Source organism: Galeopterus variegatus, unplaced genomic scaffold (genome assembly GCF_000696425.1).
Source record: "Galeopterus variegatus unplaced genomic scaffold, G_variegatus-3.0.2 Scaffold488, whole genome shotgun sequence".
In the NCBI taxonomy this organism is placed as follows: Eukaryota; Metazoa; Chordata; class Mammalia; order Dermoptera; family Cynocephalidae; genus Galeopterus; species Galeopterus variegatus.
Genome location: NW_007726599.1, coordinates 203,620 through 224,799, shown reverse-complemented (window position 1 = coordinate 224,799; position 21,180 = coordinate 203,620). Strand labels below are relative to the sequence as shown.

General features: G+C 48.3%; 1 protein-coding gene across 1 annotated transcript in view; it reads left to right on the top strand.

Annotated features, from left to right (window-relative positions):
• Positions 1-21,180, top strand: part of ARSG (arylsulfatase G) — an 85,381-nt gene that overhangs the window by 25,802 nt on the left and 38,399 nt on the right. Inside the window, exons 2-7 of the mRNA XM_008569374.1 lie at positions 824-1,011; positions 4,407-4,454; positions 7,889-8,000; positions 11,013-11,150; positions 19,685-19,881; positions 20,828-20,908. Of these exons, the coding sequence (XP_008567596.1) occupies positions 824-1,011; positions 4,407-4,454; positions 7,889-8,000; positions 11,013-11,150; positions 19,685-19,881; positions 20,828-20,908 (764 nt within the window). The remainder of the gene's footprint in view (positions 1-823; positions 1,012-4,406; positions 4,455-7,888; positions 8,001-11,012; positions 11,151-19,684; positions 19,882-20,827; positions 20,909-21,180) is intronic.

Genomic DNA, 21,180 nt, shown 5'->3' with positions numbered 1-21,180 from the left:
TTGTGAACACTGAATAAGTGAATATAGAACCATTGTTCCTAGGGGAAATACAGGGTTAGGTTTGAGTGACCTCTGGTCACAAAATTTTCATCACCCAATCAATACATAACCATGTTTTGTGTGTGTTTCTGTTTAAAGACACCTTACTTAATATATATTTTTTGATTCGTTAACATTGAACTCATGGCCAACAGCACTGTAATTCATTCCTGAACAAAGCTGATCTAACACACGTGTTTTCTCTGTGAGGCACATCACAGCCTTCTTGTGCTTAGAAATATTAGTCAGTACTACACAGAGGGCCATTCTGTTGGTGGTAAAATCACCAACAAAATGCACAAAAATGCAAAAAAACCATGCACTAAGTAGACTGCTTGAAGGACACTTGTTTATAGTATGAGAGCTGAAACAAGAAGGCAGAGGGGCACATTGTTCAGCCTCGGCTGGGAACGTGTGCATCGGGACAACTCAAATTTTCTGCAGGTCTGCCTGTGTCTGCAAATGACCCTAAAGAGCCTCAGGTATTGATTTTGGAGTGAAAAAAAAAAAAAACACTTTAGTGAGTAGGGGAATTTGAAATATGGAATCTGTGAATAAAGAGGATCGACTGAATATCTTGGATGAATCCATTTCAATTTGCTGTGTGACCTCAGACTAGTTGCGTTACCTCTCTGGACTTAATTTGCCTTACCCACCCCATGACTGGGTGATCTTTGAGCTTTTCCCCAGCACTGTAACACCACACACCGAGTGGGAATCGCCTTTTCTCGTGGTTTGGCTTCCTGTGGCTGGCGGGGTCCTGATCACTTTCTTTTCTGAGCAGGTTTGTGGACTTCCACGCGGCTGCCTCCACCTGCTCGCCCTCCCGAGCCTCCCTGCTCACTGGCCGCCTGGGCCTGCGCAATGGAGTCACGCACAACTTTGCAGTCACCTCTGTGGGGGGCCTTCCGCTCAATGAGACCACCTTGGCAGAGGTGCTGCAGCAGGCTGGCTACGTCACCGGGATGATAGGTAACACCGGACCCCGCCTGCCCACTGCATTTACTATGGTGGCTGCTTTGTGTTTGCAAAGCCCTTGTGCACTGTCATCTCTTCTGCCCATGTCTGCTTTTTAGTTCAGTTCTTGCAGTTTAAGTAAAGAACGCTTTCAGCTGTAAGTAACTGAAAAGACCTAACAGTGGATTGAAACACACAAGTATATGGAGTTATCTTCCTCCCATTGTAACAAGCTTCGAGGTAAGTGGTTGCTTTTGTTAGCTCGGTCACTCAAAGATGCCACCGGGCACCAGCCACTTTTCATCTTCTGCTCTATCGTCCTTAGCATGTTGGCTTTTGTTCTCCCACACTTACTACCTCGTGGTTGCAAATAGCAGCGTCAGTGTCCTTCGCCACGATTTGGCTCAAGGAAGGAAGAAGAGAGGAAAGGTGGAGCTGGCCTTATCCGTCCACTTGTATTAGGAAAGCAAATCTTTTCTCAGACCCTCCTCCTCCCCCAGCAAAATACAATTAAGTCTTATTGCCAGAAACGGCTCACATGGCCACCCCGCTGCAAGAAAGGCTGGAAAACTGGGGACAGGATTATAATGACTGACTTGGCTGTAGGCACGGAGATCTCCCACCCCCTGAACAAAACCAAAGTTCAATTCTCAGGATAAATGGGACCATGGGCATCGGGGAGGAAACCAGCAGCGTCTGCCATATTGTCTAACAACTTCCTTTCCTTTTACATTTTTTAAAGTCACCTCTTATCAACATTTATTATGTGCCAGGCACTGGGCTGTGTTCATTTGCATTGAGATTATTATTTTCCTCCCTGTGTTGGTGAGAGAACTGAGTTTCACATGGGTGAAGAGACCTGCTCCACATTGCCTAGCCTGGAGCCAGTGCAGGCAGATGCATGGGTCAGTTTCTGTTTCTTATAACAGAATACCTGAAAATGGGTAATTCATAAAGAAGTGAAATTGATTTCTTACAGTTTGAAGTCTGGGAAGTCCAAGGTCCAGGGAACACACCTGGTGAGGGCCTTCTTGGTGGTAGCTCACCATAGCAACGCGGGGTATCACGTGGCGAGAGAACGGGCCAAGCAAGAGAGAGCTAACCTTCTCACTTGCTCTCCTTATAAAGCTATCAGAACCGCACCCATGACAACTCATTCCTCCATGAATGGATTAATCCATTCACGAGGGCACAGTCCTCATGATCCAATCACCTCTTAAAGATCCCACCTTTCAAATACCGTAATTGGGTTTTCCATCCTTGTAAGACTGTTAGAATGGAGATCAAGTTTCTAGTATGTGAACTTTTGGGGAATACTTTTTTTTTAAATTTCATTTTTAAAAAATTTTATCATTACACAATGTAAACATTTTTGTGGCCCTTTACCAGCTTCTCCCTAGTCCCCCATCCCTGTCCCCCTTTCCCACCTCTGGTGTTGGGGGACACATTTCACCCACAGCACTAGGTCTAGACGGCAGTCTCTGGCCCCAGCATCGACCTCCTGCATTGCTTCACTGCTGGTCTCCCCTGCAGAGGCCAAGACAACCCAGCAGTCAGTACTAATAGCATCCTCAGGCTGCCTGTGCTTGTTACTCTAACTCTCCAAGAGCTGGGTCCAAGGGCATTCCTGCCTCTCTCCACTATACGTGAAATGGCAGGAGAAGTGACCGTGAGGGTCCCCGTGGGCATGTCACTGGTGCCTGGGGCTAACTGTGTTATCTGTTATCTGGTGCTTCCCAGACCAAGGGCGGGCGCCCCTGGTTGTTGGCCCGCCCTCCTCCTCTGGGTTAAAGAGCCTGACATCCTTTTGCAGACGTTCAGACTGGAGTGTGGCATTCATCGTCCCAGAGGGGCAAGTCCCAGTCATTAGGAGGAGGAACGAGTTAAGGGCCAACCCTTTTCTCTTTCCAACCCCTCTCTCCCCATGCCCTGAAGTACAATTATGTTAACAATGTCAACACCAAAGTGACCATTTCTGCTGACGATCCTTACTAGACCTGTTCCATTTCATGCTCACAGCCAGGAAGGGTTTGTTCCAGGCTGCCTGACTCCGAAACCTGCTGCTGCGGTAGGGCTGGTTCTGCTTCAGCTGGACGTGGTCTTGCTTCTTCCTTACTCTTCATGCCTTTAAGCTCCAAGTAAGCAACTGATTCCAGGTGGACTGTTAGCCTGGCCCCCGTCACTCTACCTTTTGCATATCCTGGAGAGGGTATTTATGCACATCCAGTCATTGAAATTCTGAGCTAAAGCACACTTAGAGGAAAAATAAAAAACCTGTGGAAGGAATCGCAAGTCCTTTTGCTCCAGTCACACCATGCCTCTAATCTTGGTCCGTATTTATGCGTCTCGTCTAGCTACCTAGCTACCACTTGGCCCTGCTTTGTTTCCCTTTTGCATGATTTTATATTCCCATGTATTTAATATAATTTTTATAATTTTAATATAATGTTGTATTTCCATGGAATGCTTAATCCATTTCCCTCAATTTTTTATACATTTTTTTCCCAATCCTACAGAGCAGTTATAAGAAGGGAATAATGCATTCCCACGTACCCTTCATCCAGATTCACTGATTATTCGTTTTTCCTACGTGCATTTGTCTTTAAGAGACAGTTTGGTGGTACCGTATTTATTGAGGCCACATCAGATAATTTATTTATCCACACGCCTGGCTTGCCTGTTAATTTCTCTCCTTGGTGTTGTTTACTGTTTCCATCTTTGTTCCACATTCTTTTCTTTGCCCCTTATCTGGGGGGTGACTCCCTCTGGGGTCTCCTCCGCAGAGCAAATGAGCAGATCAGAGAGTTCCGACGTTGTCCGAGCTCTTGCCACCCAGTGCCCAGTGATCACCCAGATGGAAGGCGTCTATGGGGCAGGAGCAGTGGGGTGTCTGTGTGTCCTCATTTGCTGCCCTGCAGGTGTCTCCACGCCTGAGCTGCAGCGGGAGGCAGGCAGCTGACGTCGGAGAGGAAGATGATGAAACCAGGTGGAAAACGGGCATTTCTGAGACTCTGTGGGTGGTGCACCTGTGTCCTGGGCGACCGGTGCCTTCACAGGACCCAGCACAGGAGCAGGAGGGTGCACTGGCTATGTGGGTGGCTGGGCTGCTGAGCCCTCTCAGAGGGACAGGAGCTCAGCTGCTGGCTTCTCTGGGCTCCTGGTGACAGCCTGTCTTCCCTTTCTCTGTGGGTTTCCTACGTAGCTCCTCGCTTGCTTTCTGTCTGTGTCCCTGTGGACTCCCTCTTGGCCCCAGAGGGCGAGGCTTGGCTTCCAGGACGCACCCGCAGCCTCTCTGTGCTTGTCCTCAGTACAGGCCAAAGCCCACGGAAAGCTGCCTGTGTGATCAGCTCCTCAGAGGGCCTGGGGTCCCCATGGGGAATTCTCTGAAAATCGCTCTTGTTTTTCTACAGGCAAGTGGCATCTTGGGCACCACGGCTCTTACCACCCCAACTTTCGCGGTAAGAATTCTTTAGGGGATTTGTTAGCTGGGAAATGGAAAATAAAGGTCTCTGTGTCAAAGGACTTCGTTAACATTTAAGCCATCTTGTCCCTGGGGGACATCTTCGCTAAGTGAGGACGTCTTTGCTCACAAGGTCACTGGGGTGCATTTGGGATGCCGGGGCTGTCCCCCACCTCAACAGCACCATCCATGGGTGCCTGTCTGTCCTATGGCTGCCCCACGTGGGCCCATCCATTTTCTTGCTGTCTCCCAGGTCTTCACACCTTGGGGACTTACCCGGCCCCCACGAGGTCCAGACTCAGCTAATCTGGTAAGAAGTAAAAATTGCCAGATGGACTCTCCACAGCAGGGGGCCCAGCCAAGGACCCCAGCAGGAGACGCTGCCTCTGGCTTCGTCCTGCAGCCTCTGTCTTCCTCAGACCTGTCCCCTCTGGCCTTGGAGAGGTAGGCCAAGGTCAAGCTGCCAAAACCAATTCTCTGAAAAATCATTTGCTGAATGTCGGATCCTCTGGATGTCCAGTTCACCTAATCAATGGCTTTTCAAATTGTCGTTTGTGCCACTGCCCTTTCCCTGACCTTCTCTATTTCACATGGGAATCCACAGACTTTCTGTGAAAAGCAGTTTACCATCATCTCAACTTCCGTGGCTTCTCCTCTGTCCCTGGCCCTACATATGTGTCCCCCATCCTCTCCGGCCATTTTATAAGCAAACGGGTGGTCTTTTGCTTCAATGTGGTCCTCTATTTTGCAGACTTCTCCCCTGCCCTGCCCTAATATCTTTCTCTCTCCGTGGAAAGGGCTGCATTGCTCTGTCCTAGACCCAGCGGGAGGCATGCATCTGAAGGAGTTTCCACTTGGGATGACTTTCAGAGGCTTGGCCTGGAGCCAGCCTTCAGCAGGGCCCCCCAGCTAGCAGCCCCATTAGCTGACATCCCTTCAGTTCCCACATCCTCTCTGGAGCTCATTCCTCCTGTCCTCCTCCCTTGACCTCACTTCTTAGTGGGCTGCCATGACATCTTCCATGCTTTTTTTTTTTTTTTTTTTTTTTTTTTGTCTTTTTTCATGACCGGCAACGGACCGCAACCCTCAGTGTCGCGCTCATACCGGACCGGGACCAGCAACGTGATCGCAACCCTCTGTGTTGCCCCCGCTCCTCGCTCAGCCAGTGAGCCGCCGGTCTGCACGTGGGATCCGAACCCTCGGCGGGAGCGCCGCCGCGCTTCCCAAGCGGCGCACTGTAGCAGTGCGCCACCGGGCTGGCCCTTCCATGCTTTTTAAAAAATGGCAGATTCTATGTTTTTAAAAAAATGGCAGATGGGGGGAATGAAGACCTGGCTAACAGACCCCCCACTGACTAAACACGACTCCAGAACTTCCTTTTCCTCCCTGGTCTTCAGTTTTCTCACTTGGCAATGAGGGGTTGGACTAGGTCAGGGTGTTGACACCTTGGGTGCATACTCCTACAGTCCTGTGCTGAGGGGTACTGAGACTAGTCCTGCTCAGCAGGAAGTGGTGCCATGATGGATTTGTGGTGTCTGCCATGGCAATGAGAAGCAGGAAGAGAGAGCACCTCCTGCGTGTGAGGATTTGCTGTTCTTGGACCAGACAGTCCCCAAAAGCCTTCTGGCTTGAACACTCTGAGCCTTCCTGGTTCCATCTCCAGGTTCATTGCTATTCCCTCCTGCCTCTGTGCTCTCTTTGTGGTGCACTGCCCTGGCTCCCCATCGGCCTCCTGGCTTCCCCTCCAAACCCACCCTAGATCATACCAAACACAGTCACCCATTCCTTCTATGCATCCAGAGTTCTCCTGCTGTCCTCGGTTCTTTCTCTGATCAGGGATCCAGTCAACACAAGACCTCTCCCTAACTCTGGCATCTGAGGATACCTGTGCTCTAGCCCAGGGGTTGACAAACTATGGCCAAATCCAGCATGCCACCTGTTCTGGTAAATTTTTATTAGAAAACAGCCATACAAATTTATGTACTTATTATCTGGGGGTGCTTTTGAGCTACAGTGGCAGAGTTGATTTAGTAGCCTCAACAGAGACCACATGGCCTGCAAAATCTGAAATATTTATTATCTGATCCTTTACAGTAAAGTTTGCTGCATCCTGACACCAAATGCAGTAATGTCTCAGGGCGATGTCATTTACCTATGATGAAGTACCCAAAACTATTTGTACAGACCAGGGTAACATGGAGGCATCACTTTTTTTTTCAGTACAACAAACATTTACTAGCCATTTTATATACACCACAGATTGGGTTGACAAAGAGCTAATGTCCTATCTCCAGGCGTGTATCACTGATAGGAAAGACCTGTGTCACCATGATCATAGGAAGTCCACCGGCTATACTAGGAGTTTGAACAGAATGGAGGGCAGGGCGGGTGGGATGCAGGGAGGAGGAAGGAAGTTCTATAGGAAACTTCCCACTGGAACTGGGCTGGACAGTACTGATGCAATTGCACCTGGGAGAGACACAGAGAAGGGAACTCCAGGCAAGCGGGTGGCGGGGACTGAAGGTAACTTCGGGAATGTGCTCATAAGAGGGCCAGAGGCATAGGGAACGGCAGGACATACTCTCCCTGTTGACTGGGTCCAGAGTTTGAGGGTGCTGATAAATAGCAATTCTTTAGGAGATTTGAGTTCTATCCACCTCTAGGGAAATAAAGAGAGCTTAAGCAGTTACCCAGTAATTGGGGAAGGTTTGCTTTTCTGGAGAATTTGTACACGCTAGTTTCATGTGTAATTATATCCTTGGGATAAAAGCTTGGGTTGGAGAAGAGGTAGGATGGCAGAGGATCTCAGAAAAAAAAAATTCAGCACAAGGGATTCAGATCTCAGTGCTCACATCCTTCCTTCCCTCACCCGCAGTCCACCACACCAAGCCCTAATCCTTCCGAGTCCCAGCTATTTCTTTCAAGAAGCGTTTTAAGGTTCCTGCCCCGACCCCGTCGCTCACCTTTCATCTGGGAGTGACTTCTTCCTCTGATCTCTCTTGTTGGCTCAGCTCTCCAGCTCTTATCGCTTGATCTATGTATCATATTTTCCCTGGCAAGTCTCTTGAGGGCAGAATTTATTCTTTCATCACTGAAAGTGTCATGAATGTGGTACGTTTGCACCAAATGCTTAATGAATGTGTCCTTAGTGCACTGGGATGTTAGGTGTTCAGGAATTCTCACCACTTCTTCCCAGTCTGTGTTAACTCTAATCACAGAATGTTTTGCAAATCTAGTCTTACGGCCAGAACCCAGCAAAGTGATTTTCTTTGCATACTACAAAGGGATATTAATCAAATCCTCGTTTAATTACATACTCCATAGCCCCACAATGTTAAATCATGGGAAATTAAGTTTTCATCATGGGTGTAAGAAGGTAGGCACGGGCATCGGCAGCCAACTGGGGGTGCTCATGAGTCGCTCCTGTTTCAGGTTTTGATTACTACTTCGGAATCCCATACAGCCATGATATGGGCTGTACGGACACCCCGGGCTACAACCACCCTCCTTGTCCTGCGTGTCCACGGGGTGATGGACCATCAAGGTAATGCTATCCAGTACATTTGCTATGGGCTCCAGAACATTGTGAAGTCCTAAGGGTTCTGTCCATCAGGAGTAACTGAAAGATGCAGACAGGGGACATTGAAGAGAACAAAAGACTGAGTGTTCATTCAGTGCAAATGAAAATGCATTATTTGTACAGAGCGCAGGAAAACTTTCAGTAAAGATGAAGTCTGCAAATTCTTCTATTGGAATTTTCCGGGTTTCTCGGCTTGTTTAGCTCAGCTGGGGAGAGCCTTATGCTGCCAAGATCTCACACAGGTGGGGCCTACCTCCTTCTCTGCCTGCTGGCTTTGCCCCAGCCCAGATGCTGGACATAAGGAGGGACAGAGAGAGAGAGAGAGAGAAAGTGCACAGGGCTCCTTTTGAGCTTCTTTTCCTCCGGACAAGTGAGCCAGCATTCTGACGTTAGAATGCTGTGCAGACACTAAACAGGATGTTTTTAAAACATATTCCACGAAATGGGAAAATGCTCATGATATAACAGTAAGTGAGAAAAGCAGGAAACAAGTCATCAACAGCCTGATCTTAACTACGTCTGTATCCATATCTTTGTAGCCCCATCGAGAGACTCAAATGAGATATGCTGAAATGTTTTCAAGGGTTCACTCTGGTTGTGGGACTAAGGGTTTTCATTTTCTTCTTTCTCATTGTATTTCCCATATATTCTGCAATGAGCTCACATTGCATTTATGATCAGAAAAATGGTAGACCTTACTCAGGTAATAAAGCAGCTCAAACCATATGCTCCAAGTGCACTAGTTATTTCTAGGGCCACAGGTGTGGGAGCCTTTTGGGGAAGAGTGAGTCTCAGTTGGCTCATTAATTAATAGCACAATAGTTATTGAGACGTTGTTACATTCTAGGCCGCTCCCTAAACTTATCTGTCATCCACATGACCACTGTGTGAGGCAGAATACCAGCTTTTACAGTTAAGAAAGCGGACCTTGCCCAGGTCACACTGGATCTGGTCAGAGGCAGGAATGAAGATTCCAATCTGGATCTCTCTGAGTCCAGAGCCCATGTCTTCCATATCCTTGTACTCAAAGTGAGGTCGTTGAACCAGCATTGTGGATATCACTTGGGACTTTGTTAGAAATGTAGAAATTCAGGGCCGGCCCGGTGGCGCACTGCTACAGTGCGCCGCTTGGGAGTGCGGTGGCACTCCCGTCGAGGGTTTGGATCCCACATACAGACCAGTTCCCGCTCACTGGCTGAGCGAGGTGCGGGCGCAGCACCGAGGGTTGCGATCCCGTTGCCGGTCCCAGTCTGGTACGGGCGCGACACTGAGGGTTGCGATCTGTTGCCGGACACGAAAAAAGACAAAAAGGAAAAAAAAAAAAAAAAAAAAGAAATGTAGAAATTCAGACCCTACCCTGAAGTCTGCATTTTAGCATGCCCAGGTGATTTGTGTGCACTTTGCAGTGTGAGAAGGGAGGCTAAAGAAGCTGCCCTCCTTACCAGTGGCAGCTTGGTGGCTCACACCTGTAATCACACCTGTAATCAAGGTGTGACATATGTCAGCCAGCGTCTTTTTAAGCCACGTTAAAATCATATTGAAAGAAAGAACCCATGTCAAATCACACAGAAAAAAGAAAAGGGTTGGCTTGGGGAAAAAAATGATGGTGGAGTTGCAATGAGATAATAAAAAGCAGAAAAATTCAGCACAAGTATGAGATTAGTGTTACAATGCCCAGCATGGTGAGAGCTCTTTTTCTCTTTTTTAAAAATTGTGGTTCCTTTGAATGTCATGATGTGTCCTAAAAAAAAAATTCTTTTTAAATTTTAGAAATCCAAAAAAATTTTTAGAAATTAAAAAAAAAAAATTGTGGTTGTTGGCAATTATCTGCCCACCCTTACCTTATCTCCTAAGCTGCTATCATGGGGCGTGTGTGCACGTTGGTGTGACGGGGAGTGGCGATTTCTTCACAGGTCCTTCCTGCTCTGTTAGGCCAGTTTATCTGCTGGAGAGGCCCCCTTTTACCCCCTTCTCTCTCCTTTGCTCTCGGCTTCTTTCCTGGTTCTCTGTGTAACCAGGGCAGGGAGCTTGAGATTTTACTGAATTCCTAGTGTGCTGAGCAGTGTGCAAAGCACTAACCATTTGTTATCTCCTTTCATCCCCCAGTACCTCTGTAAGGTGGCGCACGGGCAGCCCCATGCTACAGATAAGGAAACTCCAGCTCCGAGAGTTTAGGTAACTTGCCCGAGAACATGATCAGAGTAATTGCCCACACTGATGGGGCAGCCATGTGTAGATTCATTTCAGTCTGTAAGACAAAGGGCTGAGTTTGCTCTTCCAGGAGATGTTATTGGTTTGACTCTCATTTTTTTCCCAATCACTAAAGTTTCTCCCAATTCTCCATACATCAAAATTAAAATTGTCCCAAGCCATCTATATATTATGTCCTATAGTCAGACGTTGTGTCACACACAGTCCCCCATCGTGGACTTTGGAAAATGTCAAGTGCTGCACGTCATGCGCAGAGGTCATCGTTTAGGTTGGACAGTGGAGAAAACCAGCAACAGGGCTGCTGATTGGCCATGGGACTCTGTTTGAAATAATTTAACCTGGAGGCTGCCTGGATAGCTCACTCGTTTAGAGCATCATGCTGATAACACCAAGATCAGGGGTTCGGATCCCCATACTGGCCAGCCACTAAAAGAAAAAAAAATTGATAATTTAGCCTGTTTAGACCTCAGTTTCTCTCCCTGGAAATGGGAGTAATAATGCTCCTAGCTCACAAGAGTCTTTGAGAGCTTTACGGAATGGCTTGCTTGTCCAAGAGCATACACATCTATTTAATGGCACTGGACGAAAGTATTATATATTGGTTTTACTCTTGGAGGAAATGGTGGACTGGTGAAATCATCTGGGGCCAGGCTGCTGTTGAGTGTTTTGTATTCATGTGCATTGCTGCATTAAAGCATTTTGTTCTACTCCATGACTCCTTAGGCCGTGGAAATGAATACTCTACCATCTGTGGTTTCCACACAGGAACCCTGAGAGAGACTGTTACACTGACGTGGCCCTTCCTCTCTATGAAAACCTCAACATCGTGGAGCAGCCCGTGAACCTGAGCAGCCTTGCACAGAAGTATGCCGAGAAAGCAACCCAGTTCATCCAGCATGCGAGGTAAGCAGCCTCCTGCTCCCAGTGCCGGCCCCTGCTCCCACCCACCCCACACACCATGCCCCTGGCCTTTGCAGCCTTAAGGCCGTGCAGTTTTATTGCTCAACAAAGGTGGAGTTATGTATGTCGCCTGTAAATACGACTGGAAAGCAGTCCCCCAGGAATCTCTAGTCCTGGGTTAGAGGTTCCTCAGGTTTGCACCCAGGATTTCTGGGGCTTACCCATTTCCTGCTTTGATTATGCACCACTGTGTTATCACTTTGTCCTCTCCTACTAGGGTATAAGTTGCTTGAGGGTAGGGTCTGTCCACTGTATTCCAGGCACGCAAGGCATTTGTTGAATTTGTTAATTGGCAGCTTGTGTTAGTTTCTTATCGCTGCTGTAATAAACGACCACCACTTTGGTGGCTAAAACAACAGTAATTTGTTCTCCTACAAATCTGGAGACCAGATGTCCACAGTGAGGCTTACGGGGCTAAAATCAAGGTGCTAGCGGGGCTGTTTCCTTCTGGAGTCTCCAGAGAAGAGGGGTTCTGTGCCTCTTCAACTTCTGGTGGCTGCTGGCTGCTGGCATTCCTTGGTTTATGGCCACATCATTCTAACCTCTGTTTCTGTTTTTCCCTTGCCATTTCCTCTTCTGTAGTCAAATCTCGCTCTGTCTCCCTCTTATAAGGACACTTGTGATTGCATTTAGAGTCCACCAGGAGAATCTAAGATAATCTCTCTATCTTAAGATCCTTAACCTAATCGTATCTGCGAAGTCCCTTTTGCCCTATCAAGTAACATTCATAGATTCCAGGGATTAGGTCCTGGAACACGTAGGTTATCTTTAGGAGCCATTATTCAGTCTACCATACAGAGGTTACAAATTCCAGCATCTAGGGCACCAAAAAAGGTCACCTTAAAGAGGAAAGCAGGCTGAGTGTAAGGCATTAGGGAGTGGTGGGCCTGAGATGCACTTGTAAGCAGCTGAAATTTCTAGGTAGAAACTCTGGGAGCTACCAAGCTCCAGCTGCTTGTTGCTTCTTTGTGGGCATGTTAGCCTGGAATATCAGATCTCTCCATTTTATAAGAGAGACAGGATACCTGGCTCTTATATGTAAAATCTCCTGATCTTTAAATGTTAGAAACTACTAATTAAAAATAATTCAAAATAATCAGAAGCAGGGCTGGCCCGGTGGCGCACTGGAGAGTGCTCCGCTTGGGAGTGCGGCCGCGCTCCCGCCGAGGGTTCGGATCCCATGTGGTGACCGGTTCCCGCTCACTGGCTGAGCGTGGCGCGGGCGCAACACTGAGGGTTGCGATCCTGTTGCCGGTCCCCAGTACGGGCGCGACACCGAGGGTTGCGATCCCATTACGAGCCAGTAAAAAAGACAAAAAGGAAAAAAAAATAAAATAAAATAATCAGAAGCAAAACAAAACCTTATCACAGTTTACCTCGAACAAACCACATATGTGTGGGGGCTGTTGGTTTGCAACCTCTGTTGGATCAGGGTGAAGAGCAGACTTTGTGAAACAGTGGACAGCTCCCACCTTGTGCACACACATGTTGGGTGCACACACGCAGACGTGCACATGCACACACGTTCCTCCCTCTCTCTCCAGGACTTGTCCTGACCCTTCATAACTGCCCTTGTGCTGCTCTCTAATGACCCCATGTGTGTTCGCCTTATTTCCCCCAAGATTGTAAACTGCTCAAGGGCAATGGAGTAGTTTCCAGCAGATCCTTTGGTATTTTCCACAGCCTTAGCTTAAGCGGGCAAGAAAAAGTGTGCTGCACGGCTGGCTCCTGATGCAGAGTTAAAAGTGAATTATAGACTCCACTGTGATCAACGATCACATCGGCTCCTTGAATGTGCACCCCACAGTGGGGAGGACAGAGGCAGCAGTGTAGGAGATCCAGTTGCCATGTTTTCTTGATAAAATCAAGTTAAGGCCTTAATCTCAAGAGCAGCCCCCGAGGGCATCCGAGATTGCATTTTAACAGTTTGTCAGGATTTTGGGAAACACTGTCCTTCCTTCATGGATTGCTGATATAAAAAGCATAAAGCCCCTTCTCCCATCTGGAGGGTTGACCATCTCCCAGCTCCCTGGAGCTTTGAGAGGGTTTCAGGCCCCTGTGCTTCCTGGCAGGTGGATACTTCGTGGCTGGGGGGACAGTCCCCTCCAGCTTTCACAGTGCCTCAAACCACACAGCATCCTGAGGGGGAGGGATGGCAGCTGGCTGGGGACAAGGGATGGTTTAATGCCTGCTCTTAAGTAGGCGTGGCACCTAGACCGACACCTGTTTATTGGTCAGAAGACAAATCAACTAACCATCTCCTTATCATACAAAAAAGGGGAAGAGTTTGCTAATTTATTAGTTAGTTCTTAAGTGAAAAGTCACATGAGTCCTGTTAGTTCTTAACAATACAGAAGATAATCCTCAGCTGATTTCTTTTGAATTGCATGTGCCAATTCACTCATGATTTTCTGAGCACCAGCAGAAAATGCCCCCAGATCTGTGCTCCTTCTTTCTCTGTGATCCCCCGCCTCCACCTGGAGCCCCTCCCGCCACTTGGACCTGTTTGTCAAGACTACCACGTGTCCCCAGAGTGCAGCTGCCTGCACTTCCTCGGCAAGGGGGCCTACCCTAGGATGTCTTTGAAAGTTTTTACTTGGGTCTTTACTTGAGTTTAGACCATTAATCTAGCAGCAGTGCTGAAAGCTAATCCTTCATTTGTTTTTTATCAGCAGCAGGCAAAGCTCTGAACAGGAAAAAAAGGAGAGGGCAGATGGCAGGGCTCCTGGGTCACAGAACGAGCCCATCCTCGGCTCCTTCCAGGGTCTGTGACTGTGCAGTGAACCTCAGTAGGGGACACAGGGTTTGATAAGGATGTGAGTGTAGGGCATATGGATGAGCAGTGGCTTAGGATATCTGAAATCAGAGGCATCTGGGAAATCCAGCATATGGTCAATATTCCAGGATGTTATGAACGGTATGTTTATTCCACCCCCCACCCCCAGATTCATACATTGAAACCCTGACCCCTGATAGGATGGTATTAGGAGGTGGGTTCTTTGGGAAGTGATTAGGTTTAGATGAGGCCATGAGGGTGGGACTGTCATGATGGGATTAGGGTCCTTAGAAGAAGGGAAAGAGACCAGAGCTCGCTGGCTGTCAGCCATGGGAGGACACAGTGAGCAGGCAGATGTCTGCAAGCCGGTCATCGGACCCTCAGCAGACAATGGACTTCCAGCCTTCAGACCTAGGAGAAATAAATGTTTGCTGTTTAAGCCACCCCATGCATGATGGATTTGTTATAGCAGCCCGAGCTGACTCAGGCTCAGGGCATTCATCATTCAGAACTAGGTCCAGATGGGGCCGGCCCGTGGCTCACTCGGGAGACTGTGGTGGTTATAACACCAAGGCCACGGGTTCGGATCCCACCTGGTTAGCTCACTGGCTGAGTGTGGTGCTGACAACACCAAGTCAAGGGTTAAGATCCCCTTATTGGTCATCTTTTTAAAAAACAAAACAAACAAACAAACAAAAAGAACTAGGTCCAGAGATACACAGATGAAAAACAAGCCCCGCCTTCATGGGCTGGAGCTGAGGACCTGCAACCTTCTCTCTTTGACTCGACCTCTCCCCCTGCCCCCCATTGCTGTCACCGTCTTGTCTAAGAGCTTCAGTGCTGCGCCTCCCCGTTGTCCCTCTACTCAGCTCCCCCCAACGCTCACCAACCTGCAACCCACAGGAGGGATCCAGGCTCAGCCTGAAGACCATTCTCCCCACGCCCTTCTTCTCTCTCCTGTTTGAATGCGGGGATGGATAACGCGTGAGTGAATGAATGAACTAATGAACAGCCACGTGGTCACCTCGAACGCCTCCCCCTGCAGCGACTTCCCTCTTCTGTTCTCTCCGCCACGCGTGGCCCCCATGCACGGCCCCCCTGTAGCCTCTCGTCCTTCAGGTCTCTTGTCTCAGGCCTCTCCCCCTGCACCTCCTCATCCCAAACCCGGTTTGATCCCCCTGTTATATTCTTCCACAGCACCCCGTGTTTCTCCTCCATCACTCCTATTACATTTGTAAACAATCATCTCATTAATTTTTCCATTGGTTTTTTCTCTTTGCTGTTCCCAATTAGATGTTAAGCTCCAAGAGGGTGAAAGTCGTATCTATCGTGTGCTCACTGCTCCAGCCTCAGTGCCTGGGGTTTTAGTTAAAGCTCAATAAATATTCACTGAATGAATGAATAAATGAGTGAGTCACACTACCCAGCCCCAAAGCTGTGCCAGTGTTAGGGAGGCAAACGTGAACGAGACGTGTCCTTGCCTCTGAGAACCTCCCAGGCTACAAGCAAACATGTAAAAACCTGGCTTTCAAGCAGGCTGCTTGTATCGTAGCGATACTGTAAGGGATTGGGGAGGGGACAGGCCAGGGGTGGGTGGCAGGAGGAGGAAGCCACCCGTGACCTGAGAGCAGAGGACGAGTGTCTCCAGTGTCCAGTGTTGGTGGCTTTTGAGCTGGATCTTGAGAATTGATTAAGTGATTTTAGGCAAGATACCCAGGAACGTATTTTGAGAGAGGAGGAGGTAAGACTGGAAGAGACCCAGATCAGGGAGGCCACAGATGCCAGGCTGAGGAGTTGGGGCTGACCCGCAGGCTGCAGTGAGCCCCAGTAGGTGTCTCTCAGATCAAGTCTGGGTTCAGGAAGTTGTCGTCATGCCAAAGCCTAGAGGGAGATGGCAAAATGTGGGGGCACGGGGCAGTTGCAGCAGTTCATTGCAGAGAGACCCCTTGTCCATTCAACCCCAGGGGGCCACCATCGGAGAGGTGAGAGGGTCAGATGCTGAGGAGCCAGCGAACAAGTACCCAATCCTCTTGCTGGAGGGCAGCCCTTTATCCATCTCCAGGCCTGTCTGTCCCCAGCCAGGCGTCAGCTGGGGACGCTCCTTGAGAGTTAGGGTGCCCCTCGCCTGTTGTTTTCCATTGTGGACCAGGTGATTTTCTAGGACCTGGCTGTTCCTGAGTCTTAATCTTTGGATCATCCCACGCCTTGTCCCACCCTTTTTCTCCTGGAATGTCCCCTCCAGCATCTTTCTTGTTTTTAAATTCTCTGCTCGCCACTCCACTTGGTTGCCACGCAAATAATTTGTGTTCCCTTTAGAATTCTCTGAAAACAGAGACAAGCAGACAGAAAAAAAAATTACACTAAATGCCACACCCCAGAGATAACCTTTTTTAATAGATCTGAATATATTATTTCAGACTCATTCTATGCTGTTGCGAAAACATAATCATATTTTCCCCCAGTTCTACTAAAGTATAGTTGAAGTAAACATATTTTTTAGACCAAAATGGAATCACACTGTCTTATAATCTGCTTTTTTAAAAAAGCACTAGGTCTACCCCACTCTATTTCCATTCAGCAGAGGTGCGTAATGAAGAGATGTCTCAGGGGACAGATGCCCCAGGGGACCAGTCTGTGTGGGCTCTGCATGATGTCATCTTTGCAAATGCTAGCCTGGCATCAGGATGCAGGAAAAGAGGTAGATCCTTGGGTACCGTTTATCCTTACTACTGCTAGCATGCATTATTCAGAATTATTAATAAAAAGCTGCCATTGGTTAAATATTTACTATGGGCCTTTAAAAATCACAACAACCTTGTTGGGAAGGTATGACTGTCCCCGCTTTTAGATGACAGAGGTCGTATTAATTGCCCAGGTTTACACAGCCATGAAATAAAAAGCCCTTGGATTTGGATGCAGATCTCCGAAGCCCATGTTCTGCATCAATCCCTGTCTCATTCTGGCATGTCTCTTTAGCCTCTGGCCCAGGGTGCTAGTGGGACTTTGATAATATATGGGAATTTGGAGGGGGATGATGGGGGATGAGACAAAGGGTGGGCAATGATACCACCCCTCACCCATACTTAGTGGTGAGCTGGTACATGTTTAAGCCAGCTCTGAGAGAAAGTGGCCCTGATCTGTAGCATTTGCCAATTTCTGTGGTTTAAATACTCTCAAGCAACCAAGATGTCAGTGAACATGGAGTTGAGAGGAGATGGGCAGTGGCTTATCCTTATATGGTATTTCTACCACACAGATACAGTAGATGTAAATAACCTCAAGAGCATAGATAATAGTAAAATATAGGAATCAGAAGTGTTAGGCCGGCCCGTGGCTCACTTGGTAGAGTGCGGTGCTGATAACACCAAGGCCAAGGGTTTGGATCCCATATAGGGATGGCTGGTTAGCTCACTGGCTGAGCTTGGTGCTGACAACACCAAGCCAAGGGTTGAGATCCCCTTACCGGTCATCTTTTTAAAAAAAAAAAAGTGTTACATTGTGGGAATGTATTACCCTTGTTTTCAGTATAATTTATTTAATTATTATAAGTTTATATAATTTAATTTTTAGTGATAGGCATGTTTAACAACTGGCTCATAAAGTTCCTGAGATTTAAGCCAGCTCCCGTGCACCACTGCAATATGATATCCACCAGCAAATTAGAAAAAGGCGCCCCCTCTGGGTGGGCACTGGCCTGTGCAGGATGCTCAGCCAGGGGACTGTGAGCTGAACACAAGCTCCCACTCACCCCTTCAGCAGGACATCCTCACACAGGACACAACCTACACAACTGTACGTGATTGGCCTTGGGAGAGTAGGCGATAGACGCTCTGAATCAGTGCATCCAGTAGAACTCTCTGCAAGGATGTTCTCTCTCTGTGGCTACCGAGCATTTGAAATGTGCTAGGGCAACGGAGACACTGAATTTATGTCTATGTGTATGTGTGTTTTATTGTGTGCGTCTATGCGTTACATATCAGAACATTTACCATCCTAACCATTTTATGTGCACAGTTCTAAGTATATTCATGTTGTTCTGCAGCCATCACCACCATTCATCACTAGAACTTTTTCATCTTTCCTAAGTGAAACTCAGTAACCACTAATTCCCCATTTTCTTTTCCACCCACCTCCCGGCCACCCACCATTCTATCTTCCGTCTCTGAATTTAACTACTCTCCGTACCTCATACGAGTGGAATCATACAGTATTTGTCCTTTGGTGACTGGCTTAGCATGATGTCTTCAAGCTTCACAACCATGTTGTAGCATGTGAGGCACTGAAAATTTTTTTTTTTTTAAAGATGACCGGTAAGGGGATCTCAACCCTTGACTTGGGGTTGTCAGCACCACGCTCAGCCAGTGAGCGAACCGGCCATCCCTATATAGGATCTGAACCCGTGGCCTTGGTGTTATCAGCACCACACTCTCCCGAGTGAGCCACGGGCTGGCCCGAGGCACTGAAAATTTTTAATTTTATTTAGTTTTCCGTAATTTAAATTTAAATAGTCACACGTGACTTGTGGCTACTGCACTGGCTCTAGAAATGTGGCAGAGAAACTGTTGACTAAAATGGGGAAGGCGGTGGCCGCTGTCTCCAGACTTGTGTCCTGGTTGGATGCCTGCCAAAGAGAGCTGACTGCGAGCACAGCCCCTACAAGTGGCATGCAGGGGGCTCTGAAGGGTACAGCCTGATGCACAGCTCTGGCTGTGGGGTGGTGTAAACCAGGGCGAGCTAAGGAAAGGCCTGGGGCCAATTCGAAAATTGAGTCTCTGGGTGAACTGGTGTAAAAAGGGCCACGCTTCTATCACACTCTCTGGATGTACTTGACTGAGCTCTCCCACCCCGCTTACTCTGTGTCCTCTGAAAGGCCCCCCCATGGGTGTGGCTTGTGGGCGAGGGGCCTCCATGAAGGTCCCTGCTGCTGTGGAAGGGACAAGGTTGTGGTTCTGTGGTTGCCATTGCCTGGGAATGGGGGTGCGGACAGACAGGGAGCTCTGAGTGGTAACAGGCCACAGGGCCTTTGCTTGGTGGCCACCCCGGCTCCCTTCAAGCCATTTATTCTGCACCTTCCGGGGGAATCAGGATTAGTGTAGAGGAAGCCAGGTGCCTGGGCCTATGACAGAGCCTTGATCTAGATGTTCTCTGGCAGTCATGTATGTCCTTGGAATTCTCTGTGGTCACCTTGACCATCCGTCATCTCTTAGAAAGGGATGAGGCTGGGAATGGACATGATGATCTGGATACAGCAAAACAGTAGACACAATTTAAAGCTGTGTCTGCCTTGGACTTCAGAGTGCAGTAGTTAACAGCAAGGGCTTTGCTCTCGGCCGGACCTGGGTTTAGATCCAGATGCTGTTACTTACTAATTGCACAAGACCTTTAGTCCCCTAAGCTTCTGATTCTTCATCTGAAAAAAGGGGATGTGGGGGTTATTATGAGGACGAATGCAGACAATGTGAGTCTCATGTAATAAGCTCTCGGTAAATGTTAAAGGGCAGTAACTATTATTACAATGATTCTCATTTTTAATTGGCTAACCAGATGATTTCCACATTTCCTTGGAAGGTTGTAGATAAATGTGTCCTCCCTGAGCCCATAGGGAAGAAGTGTTTCTGGGGATTTTCTGGGAGGATTAGAGAGGCACTGGACAAGCCAGGAGCACCTTCTGCAGAATGACCTTTTGCTTCTCCCATTTCAGTGCCAGCGGAAGACCCTTTCTGCTCTATGTGGGCCTGGCACACATGCACGTGCCCTTATCTGTGACCCAGCTATCAGCAGACTCACAGGGCCGAAGGCCTTACAATGCAGGTCTCCGGGAGATGGACCGTCTGGTGGGCCAGATTAAAGACAAAGTTGACCACACAGCAAGAGAAAACACATTCCTCTGGTTTACAGGTAAGGTGGTAAAAACCAGCCAGCTTGACTGTGATCCTAATGGATGACCCTGCGCACAGCCCCCGAAGGGCAGAGTCTGATCAAGTGATCTTCTTTAACAAGGCAGGGGCTACTTTGAACTTGGAGACCCAGTAGTGTTTGTTGGCTTGAATGCTGAGCACCTGTCTATTTGGTCCTCCAAGGTTGAGCTCCTGGAAATGTGTGTGCAGACAGAGAAGACACCTTGCTGGTCCCTTGTGTATTGTTAGGGCTATCAGGGCATTGCTCTTAATTGCCAATGAATGACTCTGACATTGTGAACTTTTGTAGTCCTCGGGCAGTTCTAAGATTCCTTCTTCACCATCCTTCCTGGTCCCAAAGACTATAGTTGCCATCAGTCACCAGATCATCTCTTTTGGCTGAGAGGTCTTAGAGGGGCTGACCTATGACCCCTTTAAAAGGCCCACTCATGCCTGTGTCTGGAGTGAAGGCAGTGGTTAAAAGCACTGCTTTTGTATCAAGTAGAGACCTGAGTTTGAACCTGTACTCCACCATTGCAAGAGTTACTTTAATCTTTAAGCCTCCATTTCGTCATCTGCAAAACTGAGCTAATAATAGAATCTACTCCATTAGAAGATGATGTATGTGAGGCATTATGTGCTGGGCTGGTGCTGATGACAATGGTAATAGGATTGCTAAAACTATATAAAAAAGCAGAGGGATGTAAAGCAGGAGGCTCCATATGGGGCTAGCTTGGGGCAGGGAAAGCCCACCTTTCTCGGAAAGCCCAGGAGAGACAGGCCACACATCAAGGGTAGTTCTTCAAGGGTGGGGATCGTGTGTTTTTACAAGTCCCTCTTCTGTCCAGACCCCTGCTGTGCACAGGGATAGGGGGCCAAAGAGGGAGAGTTGGTGAAAGTGTCTACCCAGCCTATTGATCATTACGTGTTGGATTTTTGGTTTCTAGGAGACAACGGCCCATGGGCTCAGAAGTGCGAGCTGGCGGGCAGTGTGGGTCCCTTCACTGGATCGTGGCAAGTTCATCAAGGTAGAGGGCTCAGCTGGGGTTGGTGGAGTCTACGGCGGGTGCTAAGCCCGGGCTGGGGTGTCGGATTCCTCCTCTGGAAGGGCCAACTTATATCTGGGCATCACTGTGAATCAGGGACACAATTGCTCACCAGCCACCAGCTCCCAGAGAAAAAGAAACAAGTTGGAATGGAGAGAAAGTGTCTTTCCAGCCTGGACCAACCCTGTCTCCCTTTTTCTCCCAGGACGTCCCCAGAAACCAGCCCTCTCCCCGACAAGCCAGTCCACAAACCT